This window comes from Alnus glutinosa, chromosome 7 (genome assembly GCF_958979055.1).
Source record: "Alnus glutinosa chromosome 7, dhAlnGlut1.1, whole genome shotgun sequence".
NCBI classification, from domain to species: Eukaryota; Viridiplantae; Streptophyta; class Magnoliopsida; order Fagales; family Betulaceae; genus Alnus; species Alnus glutinosa.
The window spans coordinates 481,256-498,279 of record NC_084892.1 but is presented as its reverse complement, the minus strand read 5'-3'; the positions used below and the strand labels follow the sequence as shown (position 1 = coordinate 498,279).

At 35.3% G+C, this 17,024-nt stretch overlaps 1 protein-coding gene and 1 pseudogene across 1 annotated transcript; one reads left to right on the top strand and one right to left on the bottom strand.

Annotated features, from left to right (window-relative positions):
- The first annotated feature begins 1,956 nt into the window (after window positions 1-1,956).
- Window positions 1,957-3,968, top strand: LOC133872565 (uncharacterized). Its single transcript, XM_062310126.1, has one exon. The coding sequence runs from the start codon at window positions 2,115-2,117 to the stop codon at window positions 3,966-3,968; it is 1,854 nt and encodes a 617-aa protein (XP_062166110.1). The 5' UTR covers window positions 1,957-2,114.
- A 607-nt stretch (window positions 3,969-4,575) lies between these two features.
- LOC133872217 (uncharacterized) lies at window positions 4,576-14,627 on the bottom strand (annotated as a pseudogene).
- Window positions 14,628-17,024: the final 2,397 nt, after the last annotated feature.

Sequence of the window (17,024 nt, the reverse complement as noted above, 5' to 3'; positions counted from 1 at the left end):
ACATTTTAAAATCACTATTTGTAAATCGTACTTTTTGAAATCTCAAACGTAAACGACCCCAAGACAAGGCCGCTTAGGAGAAGGCCTGGAACAGGCTGTAGCGGTTGCAGATATAATATCAGAGTGAGTAATTCAACAAACCCACAAAAGGAATGAACACCGTCTCATATATGCCAGGCCATCCGATAAGAAGTTATTAATGTCACAACAGAAAAAGAAAAACAATCCATTGATGTCTAAACAAAAGAAAGACACTAAATTGAACATCTTTTTATCTTTGGATATACATCGAGTATGAAGCATGGACTATTAATCTGTTAATCTGATATGAAAGTGATCATCTATATATATATATATATATATATATATGGAAGTCAAAAAGGCTGAATGAGTTTGTAAACTAAACTAGTCCAATCACATATATATCAACGAGTATCGATCTAAGATGGAAGACAATGGAAAATATATTTGAGTTCGAGAAATTTGGCAACAGCAGAATAATGAAAGATAATACAATACAATTGACAAATAAATATAAAGCGGAATATAAATAAAGATACAGAATTATAGAAATGGATCTTGTCTATTTCATTTGAAACGGAGAGAAGCCAGTTATAGGCAAATATGAAGGGCAAAATTGTCTCAAATTTAATATAACTGTTTAGTGTCGTTTGAATAGAAGCAACTGTAATTAGTGTCGTTTAGCGTGTTAAACGGTGTCTCTAATCTAGAATCTCAACCCTATGTTTAGTAACGCTTCAAAAACGACACTATTCAAGCAATACTAAACATCCGCAAATGCAAATCTTTTGTTTTCTTCCTTATTGAAGTTGCTTGGCACAAAGGGGTGGAATTAATCGCAAATGCAAGTCTTTTGTTTTTTTCCCCATGAATTTGCTTGGCACAAAGAGGTGGAATTAATTCACAAATGAAAATCTTTTGCTTTCTTCCCCATGAAGTTGCTTGGCACGAAGGGGTGGAATTCCGCAAATGCAAATCTTTTGCTCACAAACATCCTCAGAGCCCATCTCACAACCCAGAGTATTCCTAGTAGCCTCACCAAAATAGTTTTTTAACTATTTTGATGAGCCAATTTGATGAAAATCCTGAAAAACCACTCCCAGCAGCCTCACCATTTTAACTAAAAAAATTTGATGACTAAAATTACTAACCAAATTAGATGAGGCATTTTCACTCAACAACCCACTCACCAAATTTTGTTTCACCTTTCTCTCTCACATGATTAGCACACTTTTTTCCTTTTTTCTCTCATTTTCTTCTCCCATCTCTCACACGATAATGTCCTTATTTCATGGATATGAATGATTTTTTGTAAAAAGATTATATAGAGAAAAAATAAATAAATATGAAAAAATTATTATTTAAATGGAATAGTGAATATTGACTAGTTAAAATGGTGAGGCTGCTGAGAGAATTTTAATAAAGTGGCTCACCAGAATAGAAAAAAGTGATTTTTAGTTATTTTGGTGAGTAAAATTTGGTGAGGCTACTAGGAATGCTCTTATATATACAAAAATATATTTGATAATTGGTAAGAAATAGAACTATTAATTCGAGAGTTGTCAATATGCATGGCTCACAAGCCACAAACTTTACGGGTATAATATTTTCCTCATAATAAATTAACAAACGCCCGCCACAATATCATGTAAAATTAGAAAGAAAGAAAAAAACGGAGAATGAAAGATACAAGTTGAAAAGAAAATTTTGGATTTGGAAAAAGAAAAAAAGCAGTGAAAATCAGAATATACTTGCACCTCCTCACAAGATATGTCTATATATTAATGTAGCTTACAAGTTTAGAATTTATTTCTTTTTTCTCCTTGAAGTTGCTTGAGGCACAAGGTAGTGGAATTCTGAAAATGCCAATCTTTTGCTTTGTTTCTCCTTAAATTAAGTTACTTGACCGGGCACAAAGCAGTGGAATTGGAGCAAATGCACAATTAATATATTTGGCATTTTCCCCTGCTATCACAACTCTCAAAAACCTGCCAAAAATCTTACCTCCTAATTTGACCTCCCTCCTCCACACGACCAAACACCTGCCACCCACCCACTTACCTCTCCCTTGTTTGCACGTGTAAAAACAAGAGATGGAGATGGAACTTTTTCTAAGAGAGATCTTGAGTCGGGATTCGTTCGGCCACGACGAGCTGTCTGGGCATCAATTGAAGATCTTAGAAGAGCTGAAAAATGACGGCAAAGAGGAAGTTGTTTGTGTGCGCTGCAACAAACCGGTCGTACGGGGTCTCGCTTTCAAATGCAAGGTCTGCCCATTCCTCTGTCATGTATCATGCTCCCGAGAAGGTGAGAATGAGTACTACGGGTCAACATATTATTTTCATTTCGGTGGTAGGCATGATCAGTTGATGTTGACAGAAGAGCTGAAAAATGATGGCAAGGAGGGAGTTGTTTGTGTGGTGTGCAAGGAGAAAGTAGAGGCGGGTCCCAGATACAAATGCTCCGCTTCTGAATGTAACTTCCAGCTTCACAAATCATGTGCCCAGCTGCCCCGGGAGATGCACCACCCCTCGCACCCAGACCACATCCTTATTCTTCAATGGCCAACAGTATATTCCAGTGAAAGTAATTGTAATGCTTGCGGTAAAAGTTGCGGTAAAAGCTTCTTTTACAAGTGCGAGGAGTGCGATTTTATAGTTGACATCACATGTGCTACCCGCACACAAGTTAATAATACCGGCGATTGCCAACACGCATTCGTCCCATTCTTTAGGAAGATCCACTTCACTTGTGATGCTTGTGGTCAGGAAGGCACGGACTTCGCCTCCTTATGTACCATCTGTCGACTCTTGATTCACTCCAGATGTGCTGGATTTCCACACACCATGATAATTTCAAGACACGACCACGCCCTCTCTCTTATTTATTCTCTTCATCATCAAGTCAAGGATTTTAACAACGTATTTTGTAAATTATGTGGTCAAAAGGTGAATACACAGTATGCAGCCTTCTCTTGTCAGGAATGTGATTTTGTAGCACATTTGTACTGTGCAAAAGCATGTAGAAGCGAGTCGCTGCCTGAAAAATCTGTAGATGTTATGGAGAAGATCAACCCAAGTGAGATACAACAATATTTTATCCATCCACATAATTTAATTCTTAGCCATGATCAAGAAGTACTCCTGCATGATAAGCTGTGTGATGGTTGTATGCATTTTATAATCTCGGCCCCGTTCTACAACTGTACGCAATGCAACTTCTTTCTTCACACTACATGTGCTCAACTACAAAAAGAGAAGAAAGACATACTTCATCAACACGCGCTCGCCCTCCTCCCACTTGCACCTTATGATGGTGGATTATTCTTTTGTCATGCTTGTGGCCGTCTTCGTCATGGCTTCACCTATAAATGTGGCACATGCAATTTTGCTATGGACGTTCAATGTTGTTCAATTCCAAAAACCTTGAAACATGAAGGTCACCAACACTCACTCTTCCTTTCCGTAAGATCTGATAAAAATTGCAGTGCTTGTGATCACGAATACCAGATTGGCTTTGTTAAGGGGATATTTGTATGCACTGCTTGTGATTTCGCCTTGGATTTTAAATGTGCAACACTTCCACTCGTAACTAGGCACAGATATGACGAACACCCCCTTGCACTCACCTACGCTGCTAAAGACAATTCCGAAGAACATTATTGTATAATTTGCGAAGAAGAAATGAATCCAAAGCACTGGTTTTATTATTGTGCAACATGTGACTTTCCTGCTCATCCCCAATGCGTTCTTGAAAAATATCCATACATCAAATTTGGAAAAACTTACGATAGTAGAGACCACCAACACTCTGTCACTTTTGTTCAAAAGACTGAGTACTCACCCCCATGTGATGCTTGTGGCAAGACTTTCAATGGCATAGCCCTAGAATGCACACAATGCGAGTTCTTCGTCCACTACGAAACTGATTGTTTGGAAAATGTTTGAGGTATTAAATCTTTTACCAAGAGATAAATACCAAAATGATGTAGAGCTTATTCATTAGAAAATATCAAAACATTGCATTGTTGCATAAGTTTGTTTGTTGAGTCCATAAGTAATTGTGATTGCTTCATCTATCTTTTAGTTTATCTTGGAGATCATTTAGGTTGGCAGTTTATATCGAAGTGTGATAGTTCAGAACTGTCGTGAGTAGTTCTTGTGTTGAATTATTTTTTTATTTCTATTGTTATTAGAATAATAATACTTTATATTATTCACATATGATTTACTTTCTTATTTAGATTAAGTTTACTTGTTTACCATTCATAGTCTCTTTATAAATAAAGGCCTCTATAACATACTTCAATATACTGAATAATAAAGATGTAGTCCATACTTCTCTCTCCGCTTCCGCTCTCTCTCTCATCTCTCTTTTTCTTCCCTTCACAGCTTCCTCCTATCAAATATTTCTACAATTGTTATTGTAATCTTTATTTCAAGAGTTAATAAAATCATAAGCCGTTATTTTCCACGTATATATAGGAATCAATCTATATCACTAAATTTTAGGAAGAAGTAATAATTACTAATGGTATAAAAAAAAAAATACACAAAAAAGAAAAAACTATTTATACGGAGCAACCTTAAAGCAAATAAATAACTAAAGACTATACTTGGATCAAAATTTAATTGCCCCACCAATACATACTGTCCAATGCATGCAGAAATATGCTGTAAGACAGTTGATGACCGTTGCCCATTTCGTAGAGAAACTCAAATTCCTCCAAGAGACAAGAATGAAACTTTGTAATAAACAGAACCTCCTGCCGATTGTCTGCTTCAACTCAAGATACACTTGATACAGTTTTTCTTGCCCCAAAATCATGTCCAAGCACGCATATCACTTCATTTCTTCTGTTTCTTCTTTTTCCCTTTTTCTTCTCGTCTCTAACCTTTCATCTAAACGTTTTGAATGTTATGCACGAATCTCTAGTAACTTCGATTTTGCATCTCGAAAAAGTGCATCAGACCTTGAAGCCTTCAGTTGCTAAAAAATCAAATTGAAAATCAGCCCATCATTTATTTGTTTTTCTTTCATTTATATTTTCGGCCATGCAGCTCATTTTGAATACAATAGGCAAGAGACAATGAACAAATACACGAACCTTTAGATGTTCCATAGCTGCAAGGTTGAAACCAAGTCTATCTTTGCATTCCTGACAGAAATTCAACCATCATCTTGTTAATGATATATCTCAAGTTGCTCTGTTTTTCTTATCATATCATAGATAATAATACCAAATCAATATATATATATATATATATACACTTAAACAATAACAAGGCAAGATCCAAGGGCTAGCATCATATATGTGGGACCAAATCAAAATCAACTTGTCTCATCCATACGCCGTTTGATATGCAATGACGAGTCTTGAGGGAGATTTGACACAGATTTGACGAGATCAAATTTAACACAGATCAGCACATATATTACAAACACAAATCAAATTTTTCATTAGTTGATCCACAGATTCCATGCTAGTGCTTTCCTCAAAGATGCATTATACAATTTCATGTGCAAGAAATCATCAGTTCAACAAATGTTGCCATTCTATTCCACCAGACAGATTAACGACATAAAATGCTAGAACTGACAAAACGCTAGACAGCACAATAGCTTGAAAATGTAACAGTTGAAGTTCTAATGTAGCTAATTTTGCAATTTGAAACATCATCCCATCTCCACACTTATTGCATGTTAGTCATGGGAGTTATAATGTACACCAGTTTTAGCGCTCTCGTTGCATATATCTTAAATGGCTATATAATGTTCTTTTTCCTTGTTTTGGCCAGGTGACCAGTTACATATCCAGGTAGGAGTAAGTTTAGTCGGTAAATACAAAGTGATGAGAGGCTTTAATATTTATTGCACAAATGAAAGAAATCTGTATGGACATTAGAATTAGTAAAGTAATGGTGTTAGTAGCCATGCTGGACTAGGGCATGACAAGAAGAAACACTTGTTTACAGCGGATTTCCTGTTTGGCTCAGTCTATGCATCAGGCAAAACACACATTTCTGGTTTCAATTTTACTTCCTTGCGCTACTATAGTAATACCCTACAGACTAACGACTACAAATATTGGCCAAGACTGTAACATGGAGAGTAGCAACCCCAGAGACAGGTTTGCTCAAGTCCTTCACCTCACGTGTAATAAAATGCAGATTAAACATATAATTTCTAATCATATAAATACTAAAACCAGCATTCACCATGTAAAACTCTTTAGTACAAAACTCTTAGCCTATGATTACCTTGACTCTTGCATACAGAATGTCCTTAAGAACTGTCAACACGGGTCTAGCAGATGAGGTAGTTACCAACTGATTATAATGTGTCTGAAGTAGCACTGTAGAAACCCTGCAAACAAGATCAATCTGCAAAAGACAATGCAATTAATAGGATTACATCAACTAATAAAAGCCTATTCTCTTCTATCATTCTAGCTAACATTTAAAAGGACATAGTACAGGCAGATTCCATCTACCCAGATGTATCAAGTGATAAACAAACGAATTTGCATTCTCTCCGATGAGTTTTCTCAAGTTTCCAAGTGCCTTCCAATCTTCAAAATTAATTTTTTGTTTCTTATGATTGTTTACGACTCCTTGCTTTTTCTTTTCTTGATACAATAAGTACTTCTTAGGAGAAAACCCCAAGGAATAGCTCAATCGACTGCGGACTCCCCTTCCCCCAAGGGGCCAGTTACATTTTTTATTTATTTAAAAAAAAAAAAAAAAAAAAAAAAAAAAAAAAAAGAAGAAAAAAAGAAAAAAAGAAACCAAAGTACTTTTTAGGAGAAACTTCATTTACTCCCTGATTTATCACGACTTTTTCAATGTCTTCCCTAAACTTCAAAATTTTGAGATGTGGGGTACTAATTTATCAACCCCTTTCCATCACCACATCCATTAGGATTTTTCGTAAAATTCTAACAAAAGAAACACAAATGACCAAAATACCCCATCAAAAAATTCAAAAAAAAAAAACGATTCATGGCCACGCCGTGGGTCGTTTTCCTTTTTTTCATTTTTTTTTTTTTTTTTTTTACTTTTTTTAATTTAAAATTTTACTTTTTTATTTTTTGAAGCTAAGGGCATAGTTGTATTTTTCAAAATTTTACATTTACATGCTAGCCGTTTAATTTAACGAAAAATCAAACAGCAGGAGTGAATGGAAAGGGTTGATAAATCATAACCCAACATTGCAAATTTTTTAAGTTTAGGGGGGACATTGAAAAAAGCATAAACAAACAATGAAAAAATGCTTACAGTGACAAAGAATGATGCTAAAATTGAAAATAGTGGAACACTAACGCAAACAAACAATGAAAAAATCGATAAGAAAGAGAAAGAGAAAATATATTATAGTTGATAGTCTATTAAAATGCTAATCATATAACATTTACAAGCATGTGCAATCTATGCCTATGTTTCTGCAACTAGATAAGGCAGATAAGCCTACCTTTTCGAGATTTGAAGTCCAATCCTTCAAGTAAGACATAAGCTTCAAAGCATCAGAAAACGGTAAAGCCTGCACAGGAAGACACTTGCAGTTAAACTTCACATATTAATGATCCAGATAGAAAAGGGGAATCATAATTGCACAATAACATCTAGTGGCACAAGGAAAATAAAGATTCAGTTTTCTGTCCACTTAATAGAGTCATCTAACTTTCAGGGGCAAGATCCAAAGTTCTTATTTTTCAACTTTTACTTTGTTGGATCAGCAAAGAAGGTTTCAAAAACCAATTGATCTTTAACCAACAAAAGGTGCACTGGAATTCTTTTTCGACATCAGTTTAGGAGAAAACAATTGTTATTTAAAAAAACCAAAAAAATTAACATACAAGCTTTCACAAGCCCAAAAAACAACTTATGAGAAAAATACAATATCAGATGGTGGAAGTATCACATGCATTCCAGTGGCAAGGTTTCAATGAGCAATGCCTAATACAATTGAATTCATCAATATAAGGTAGAAGAATTACAGTTGATTTTTCCCAATGGGGAGACATCTTAAGTTCAATGTCAGGAATCATGGTTGAACCATTATGTGTCACGTGCTTCATTGTATTAAGATAAGGACAGAAGTTTCTTACAAACTAGTTTGTAGGAAACTCTTACAAACCGGCCACTAAAAACGATATGTATCCTTTAAGCTATTAAAAAAGCATGTGAGAAGCACATGCTATTTAAAAAGTATACCAATGTTTCTCACAAACTAAGAGACATGTCACAATTTTTGTCCTTAAGAAAAAATGACAAAACACCCAGATGGACCATGATTTAAATTTAGGGAATACTGGCTAAAGGGTAGTTATCAAATTTTAAGATTGAAATGAGAGATTTCCACTCATTTATTGGTTGAGTGCTCATCCAGGGCAATTTCTTTAAAATTTATGTATGATAAACCCCTTCCACACAAAATGATTTACATTGATTAGTACAACTGATTTACATTGATTACTACTTAGTTCATGATTTAACAATATGAGAACAACAGGATATTAATGCTGCTAACTTACCAGCAACGCAGGCTCCAAATCACTAGTGCAAACATTAGAAAATGCACGGAGAACATAATCAGATGGTGAGAGCCCGAGCATAATAATATTTGGTTGGAATTCCACAACTTTTCCCCTGGCTTTCTCCTCCTGAATGTTAAAAGGCCAATCAAATCAATGGGAATATTAATGAATCAGAGATCACGTTACAGATATCCCATGAGATTAAGTCACCAGATTGATATATACATTTCAAATAAATTGTTGGGTGGGAGGGGTTGGGTAGGGGGTTATATATGCGTTTGTGTGTCTATGTATCCAGTGAAGAAGCCACTCAAAAAAATAAATAAATAAATAATAATAAAAGATGCAAAAATTGGGTAAAATTTGAAGAAGGTGACTTTTGTAAAATAAATGGATCCAAACATCATTTTTCTCTATGTCACCAAATGCTCATTATGGGTAGGCCCCCACCCAAAAAATTGCTTCATGCCCTCCAAGAAATGGAAACAAACAGATACATGGACACATCAGTGAGACCAAATTGGTAACAATAATGGAAACTAAATTTACCTCATGTTCAGCAATACGCTTCATTTCTACCTCCGCTATGTCTAGTGCATCAATAATTATGTCAGTTGCTGTAAGGGTTTCCTGAGTCTTCTTTCCAGCTAAGGCCACAGCCCCCTCCTCAGGGACTTCTTCCTTGGGCGCATACCTGTTTTCAAATGCATTGTCAAGGTCAGACTCGAACATCTCTTCCAACCTTTTTTCTTTCTCTTCCTGCAGATTCAAATTGCACATTTTGTTTGGTTAAACATTAGTCACGAAAATCACTTTATCAGAATTAAGGGTTCTATTATTCCTTTTAATTAATGAAACAATTTTAGAATCAAAGTAAAAACAAGAAGTAAATACCTCAATGAAAAATGGTTCTTCAGTACGATCCCAACGACGGATGGATCGATCATGAGATCCAGTGACAATGAAATCACCCCGATTGCTGATAGCAAGACACTGAACATTCGCATGATGTCCCTCAAGGGTTAAAAGCAACTCAAATTTATCAGCATCCCAGTATTTGACTAGGCGATCTTTCCCCACACTGAATATGTAATGGGTATTTCGTACAAATTGTACTGCCATAACACTGTCATGTAAATAGCTCATCAGAATTGTTTTATAAGACTCATGCAAATTCTAAAGAAACATCTTTTTACGTTTAATTTTATCAATGTGCAGCACCTATCAGCATGAGCAAAAATGGACTTATGGCAATCACCAAAATCCAAACCCCAAATCTTCAAATTTTTGTCCATAGAGCCAGTCACCATCAGATGAAATATCCATACATAGTACAGGTAGCTTGTGACCATATAAGGAAAGAAAAAATTTGAGTGAATCCATAAAGAAAACCTGCAAAGGGTATAGATAACTGCATCAGAATGATGTAACTGACACCAAAGCAAATAAAGAAGCTCCACATACAAAAACAAGATATTACGTTCCAATAGGAAAAAAAATAAAATAATAATAATAATAATAATAATATTCAAATTATTAGAATTTTTCATCAAAAGCATATACAAGGAGAATCGACAGTAGTCCATCAACCATTTAGTCCAATATCCCTCCTTGTTGTCTTTGTTTAGAAATGGCAATGCTTCACCAATGATTAAACTCTCTAAAGCTACGTCTTCAATTAGAGAACAAGAACCACATATCCCTTTTATAGATTTTGTAATTTACTTGTTTGGACTTACTCACTTGCTCAGCACCTTGAACATGTACAAGCTTGTATCTTCACACTAACACATTGGCTTCCATTTCTACAAGTTATGGTTGGCAAGTGGTACGTAAATGTGATACATTTGGTCCAAGATGTTCACTTATAAATTTCAAGTAGCAAGTCATGATACACAACTGGCTTCATTTTGTAAGCTTTCAACAATTTTATCTAATCTTCATGGGTATCCCAGAAATCCAACACAACCATAGAGATGGGAAAGTTTAAAAGCATATTTCACATAACTAGAAAGACTCTATAGGTCCCTTCTAATGGTTTTTGGTCCAGTTTATCATAACCCTCAGTCAACATGAGAAGTAGATAACTCTCTTCCTTAGGCTTCTTGGAGACAAATGAGAAGAGATGAAACTAACTAACTTAGCAATTTAACTCTATCTGATTCAAAAGAAAACTGATAATGATGCTACCCTCGTGATTTCTCATTTCCTACGTAGCATGGATAGAGGTACAACTGTTTGTGTGTCAAGTCCTTTGACAAATCCCCAAACTTTGGGATACAGTGCTAACTTGTACGATTGTTTCCTTAAATCTCTCTTCGAATGAATCTATGTCAACACTCTTTTTGAAGCCTCTAACTTTGCAGATATCCGTGCCCTTTTTCCTTGTTCCTCTCTCTCTCTCTCTCTCTCTCTCTCTCTCTCTCAAAATGGATCATCAGTAATGATCCCCCTTGGTCAGATCAAAAAACCAGAGATCGAAGTAATCATCTGAGCCGCTGAAAGATCGTGTTTTCTCTAATATACTTCATGTGTACTTTGTTGCACCCCTTGCACTTTGTATAAATTTTCTTTGCTTGTAAAAAAAAAAAAAAAAAAAAAAAAGTGATGACTCGTAAAGGTGTCCAAAAGTTGGTTATTAATACACATGAAAATGTAGAATTAGAGGACAGATGATTCAAAACAAAATGGCATTGGACGAAGAACACAATTCAAAATGTCAAAAATGTTTAGGAATTCAAATTTCAAAACTACAATGATCCCTCAATTACCAACTAGCAAGAATCTTATACATGGAACCTATCAAACCAAACAATGAAACTAAACCAAAATCTATAAGGTTGAGTTGGTCAGACCTTCACTGTACAATCCAAGAGTGCAACAGCAATATATTTAGCATCAGGGCTTACTGCAACCACAAAAACATCATCGTTCATCTTCATAGACTTCACATTTGAAACTGTTAGGCGCTTAGTATCCTGCAAAACAAACAGAGACAGGTTAACCCTTTTTTATAAGTAAATCAACTTCATTAGAAAGCGCAGAAGGGCGCAAGCCAATACACAAAAAGTATGCAAGAAAGACCCCAATTAGGGAGAAAAAGAAAAACACAAGTCCATAAAACCCACAAAGCTAGAAAAGCGAGGGCTTTCATCAAATAAATCATCAATCATAAAAATCCAGATGTTAAATCATGAGATCTAAACCTTACAACAACAAAAATGCAACAGAATGACACTTCCAAGTGTGTCACTATGATTACATCTGATGCTAGAGATATTTTCCTTACTTTGTTGAAATGACACGACCATTTACAAGCACCCAGAGCAGATCACTTGAGTTCACATGTTATCAGAGATATCCATGAATTTCAGAAAAATGGAAAAGGCATCAAAAGGTTTACTTTTTCAAATGAACCGCACCTTAAGAGAAAGTGGAAGGTCCATCGTCATTATCATTTAATAATATTATGCTGGAAGTAATAGGACCTTTTCATAAGTACAATGTTGTTCATAAAAAAGAGTTTCAACTTGGACAAATATCCTAAAGAACAGATAATGAGGTACAATACAAAACTTAGAAATGTAGAGTTGAACGTAAGAAGAACATACTTGACCAGATTTTTGTTTAATCTGGTATTCCCAGAACTTAACATCGTGATCCGCACTTCCAGTGACAAAACCATTTTCATTTGGAATCGCAGCAATTGAACTAATAGAACCACCATGAGCTTCCACTGCTTCAAAGCACATTCCACTCCTGACGTCAATAATTTCTATGGTTCCTTTATCAGTTCCAACAAGTGCATACTTGTTTTGAGGAATAATTAAACCACATAGTCCATGCCCAGACTCAATAGTTCGAAGGCAAGCACCATTACTTGGATTCCAGATCTTTACTGCCTAGTGACTAGTTGACATCAAAAAAGAGTTGTCTGAACTAAGTGCAACACTTTTGACATCAGAACGGTGTCCTTGGAGCTTCACAGCAAGTGCTTTTGACCAGCCACTGCCTTCAATGGAATAAAATTCCAATAGATTGTCGTTCAAAGACACCGCTAAAGTAGCCACCAAATTCTTTGGAGTAACTGGACAGAAAGAAATGGAGCATATTTTTTTGCTAGCTCGAACAGTATGAAGAAGCTTAAAAACATCAGCGGCAGTAACCAAGCGGGCATTTCCTTCCTCTCCAGTGCCATGATTTGTATAACCAGTTTCCATAACCCCAACTGCCCCTTTTGCAGATTCTTTTACTTTCTTCCGATGAAGCCTACGTTTCGCTTTACGCTTTGCTTTAGTCTCATCCAGTATGTTGAATATCTCTACTATCTTTCCTGCAACTTGGCAAGCAAGCAAATTTCCTGATTTGTTGAATCTCACAGTAGAGACCCTATCTTTGTTTTGTCGCTGAATTTCTCCAAATGGCTTCAAAATATCCCATTTAATTTGGGTAGATGAATCTCCATCGTTCACAACTTCAGTTCCCTTTGTAGTAGCTAAAGATTGTCCATCAACCAAGTCATGCTTAATTGTGTAAAATCGAAGTTCCACATCTGCAGACCCACTGGCCAGAAATCTTTCCTCTGGGTCAACGTCTATGGACCATATTTCACTGTGATGACCACTTACTATTTGCATACAGTGCTGTATTTCAAGATCCCACACTCTCAAGAACTTGTCTTTGGAGGAACTAACAAGTTTTTTACCAGAATCTAAGAAAACAAGATCAGTTACCTACAATAAGTGAAAGCAAATAAACAACAATCACAATTTATACAGAGTGCAAGATAGATAAATGAAGAAAACAATAGGGATAAGCAAGCTAAGCCCAGCAACCATCTGAATATACAGGTTTAATTGAAAAGCTGCAATGATAAACCTGGTCACGATGCCCGCGAAGCCGATACAGGCCAGTCTCGCCAACCACATCCCATAATATTATATCATTATCCTTGCTTCCAGATGCAAGCAAAGATCCAAGCTTATTCTATCGAAGCACAGTCACAGCCCCCTTATGTCCATTCAATGTGGTCTCACAAGTTCCTTTGTCGCTATCCCAAATTCTTATGCTGCCATCAGCATATCCACTTGCAATCTGCAATCAAAAACTCTTCCTCTTACATCAACAGAGCACAAAAATTCATCAATTCACAATTAGAGAATTGGTAACCAACACCATATTTTAAAATAAAAAAATAAAAATAAAAATAGCAAACAATAAGCAACAAGTACTGAATTCATAGGTTCCAAACTCAATATTCTCAAGTTACCTATTACCTTTCCATAGCTCATTTGTTATCAACCAAAAAAGAAAACCTTTGTCTTTTTTTCTCTTTTCTTTTTTCGTTTTTGCAGGAAATGAAATTGAACTTTTAGAATATTAAATCCTAAATTCTCAATATTGGAACCCAGTAGAGCTAGAACCAGAACCTCCACATGGAATTGTGAGTGATAAATGTACGTTAGATGTTAAAATCTCAGAATGATTATCAAATAAATATTGGGGAAGAAATCATTCATGATACCAAAAAAACTGCAAGTTTTTTCACTAAAAATACTGGAAAACTTGAAATTCACACTCATGGTGAATTTCTTTCTAATTATACAGGAACCAATACACGTAGTGTTAGTATATCATTATTAGAACTTAGACCATAGTATCTCATTTTCAGACTTCAAAACATTCAAAACTAAGAAAAATATTTAAAGAAATTTCTTTTATTTCTCTTGGGTATTCGTCGCCTCACTTTCTCGGCAACTAAACTAATACCAAGGGAAAACAAAAAAGAATAAGAAAAAAGCTTCTACCAGAGAAGAAGAAGGCGAAGTGGCAATGGAGGTGACGGCGAGAGAAGGACCACGAGAGGCGGGCGAAGGGGCTAGGGTTTTGGTGCAGAGGCCCTGCCGCACGTGCCACACGCCGACCTTCTCCAGCGCCGGAGCCAGCAGGTGCTTCCCGGAGCTGTCGTACACTATGTTGGCCTCGCCGGATACGATGACTCCGAAGGCCGCCGCCGGCTCGTACCGAAAGTACGCCTTCACCATCGCTACTAAGCTGCTATGGCGGGTTTTGGTTTTCGCTGCCTCATTGTGAGGTTTAAGGGTTTAACCGTTTAAGGTCGATCGAACGTGGGCCTTAGGTCAAGTGATAGACTACAAAGCTAGCCCAAATTAAGTTTGTCGATTGTCAAGGTTTTGGTAGTAAAATGTTACAAGTTTACAAAGCCTACTATTTTTCTTCTTCTTCTTTCTTTTTTTTTTTTTTCTTTTTTTTTTTTTCTTTTTTTTTTGAGAGAAGTTACAAAGCCTACTTTTGATAAATAACATGTCCACACAAGAAGATAAGAGATATTCGAACTAGTGATATTCGCTTCATGAGGCGTGGTCTCCAACCGATTGAGCTACCCCTTAGAGACTATATAAATACCAACTATTTATTCAATTCTTGTCCAATTTTCATTCAACCTTTTTTCCAAACCAATTTTTGAATCTGTTTTCCTACATGTGAATCCTACATATCTAATGAATAATTTAAAAAATGAATAAATAAATAAATTGTTCGAGTTGGATAAGAGTTGGACAAGAATTAGAAAAATAACATTTCTCAAGTATATATAGAGAGAAAGAAAAATGATTGTTGTACAACTCCAATATCTTTTTTTCAAACTAACAATTGAATCATTTTTCTTACATGTGGATCCTACACATTTAATAATTGATTTTAAAAAAAGTTGTTTGAGTTGTACAAGAATTATACGAATATTATATATATATATATATATATATATATCTTCCTCAAATCCAAAAATCCTTATCATTCTTATTGAAATGACGATTTAGTTGTGAGAGCGAGAGAATACCGAAGATATTGCTCAATTGTTGATCCTATATATAATTTTTTTTTTTTTAAAAAAAAAAAAAAAAAAAAAAAAAAAAAAAAAAACTTAAAATAGGATGGCTAAGCCACCCCCTATTTGGTCAGGCCACCCACTAATTCTCCTTGTTATTTTTAGTGTTGTTTCTTTCTTTTTAAAGTTTTCTAATTATAATTTTTATTTTTTATTATATGGGACACCTGTGACCTGTCACAACACGATTAGTGTTGGCAAAGCATTTTTTTGACGATTTCCAATAAAAATTTGGACAAAGGTTGGGTGTATAGACTTATTTGTATTTTTGGCTTACTACATAAAGTTTTTAAATACTTTGTTTTACCACAGTGAGCTAATTACAATTGGGGGTGTTAGAAACACACTAGTTACACACTGCTTACACACCCTCCTCTCACATGGAGTGGGGCCCACCACATGCCCCACCCCATGTGAGTAGGAGAGTGTGTAACTAGTGCGTAACTGGCATTTTTTTTTTTTTTTTTTTTTGCATTATCCATTACAATTATGAGCAATCGCATTGACTGATTTTGTATTTATATTTTTTTTTTATATCGAAATTCATCATAGTTGTCCGTATATTTTCTAGCCTACCTCACACATCATATTTTACCTCTAAATAGAAAATATAATATAACTGTATCATCTAGTCGTTTAATAAAAAGGTATTTATACCATGCTCTTTCTAGTGATAGACATACTCTTCTAAAGCTAAACCAACCTAAATTCTTGTGTTCTCTTTCTTTTTGTTTGCTTCCACTTCTCTCACATATCTTATTTATTTTATTATTTTAAAATGAACTAAGTTACATTTATGAACCACTCATTCTTTATGATTTATATATGATGTTAGAACAACACTTACTTGCATATGAATATTCTAATATCTTTTTGTATGTTATAAGCTGCATATAAGCAAAATAGAAAATATAAAATGATGAGGCACAAAAATAAACAAACAAACAATACTAAATATTAGCACACAGCATACTCCTAATGTGATTCAATCTCTTAAGAATCCTAGTGAGTGTGCTGATAGACTCCCGATTGATCAAACCTCCTAGTGAGTGTTGATAACACAACCGATTGATAAGGATAAGATTATCTAGAGGAGATTTACTTGTAATTAGAGGTTTGATCAACCGGGAGTCTATCAGCACACTCACTAGGATTCTTAAGAGATTGAATCACACTAAGAGTATGTTGTGCGCTAATAAGATTTCTATCTAAGAGTTTGTGTTAGATTAGAATACTATAAGCTAAGGCTTATCATGTAAACAATACCACCTTGTATGTTCTATATATAATCTTATACACGCTCACTAGATGAGCAAGCTTGAAAGCCAATATACTCTGAAATTCTACATGGTATCAAAGCTACTATAGACTCACGACTCCAGATTTTTTTTTTTTTTTTTTTTCCGATCAGTATGTCTACCTCCCCAGATTCCTCCTCCAAGTCTACTTCATCCAACGTTCTCTTCACCGTCCCAAATATGAACCATACCTTGAATATCAAGCTGTCCAACAGCAACTTTCCTAGCTGGCGAACTCAGATTTTGGCCTTTGTTAAAGCCA

Excerpts from the sequence above, each read along its gene's own strand:
- LOC133872565 (XM_062310126.1), top strand. The coding sequence starts at position 2,115 with ATGGAGATGGAACTTTTTCTAAGAGAGATCTTGAGTCGGGATTCGTTC.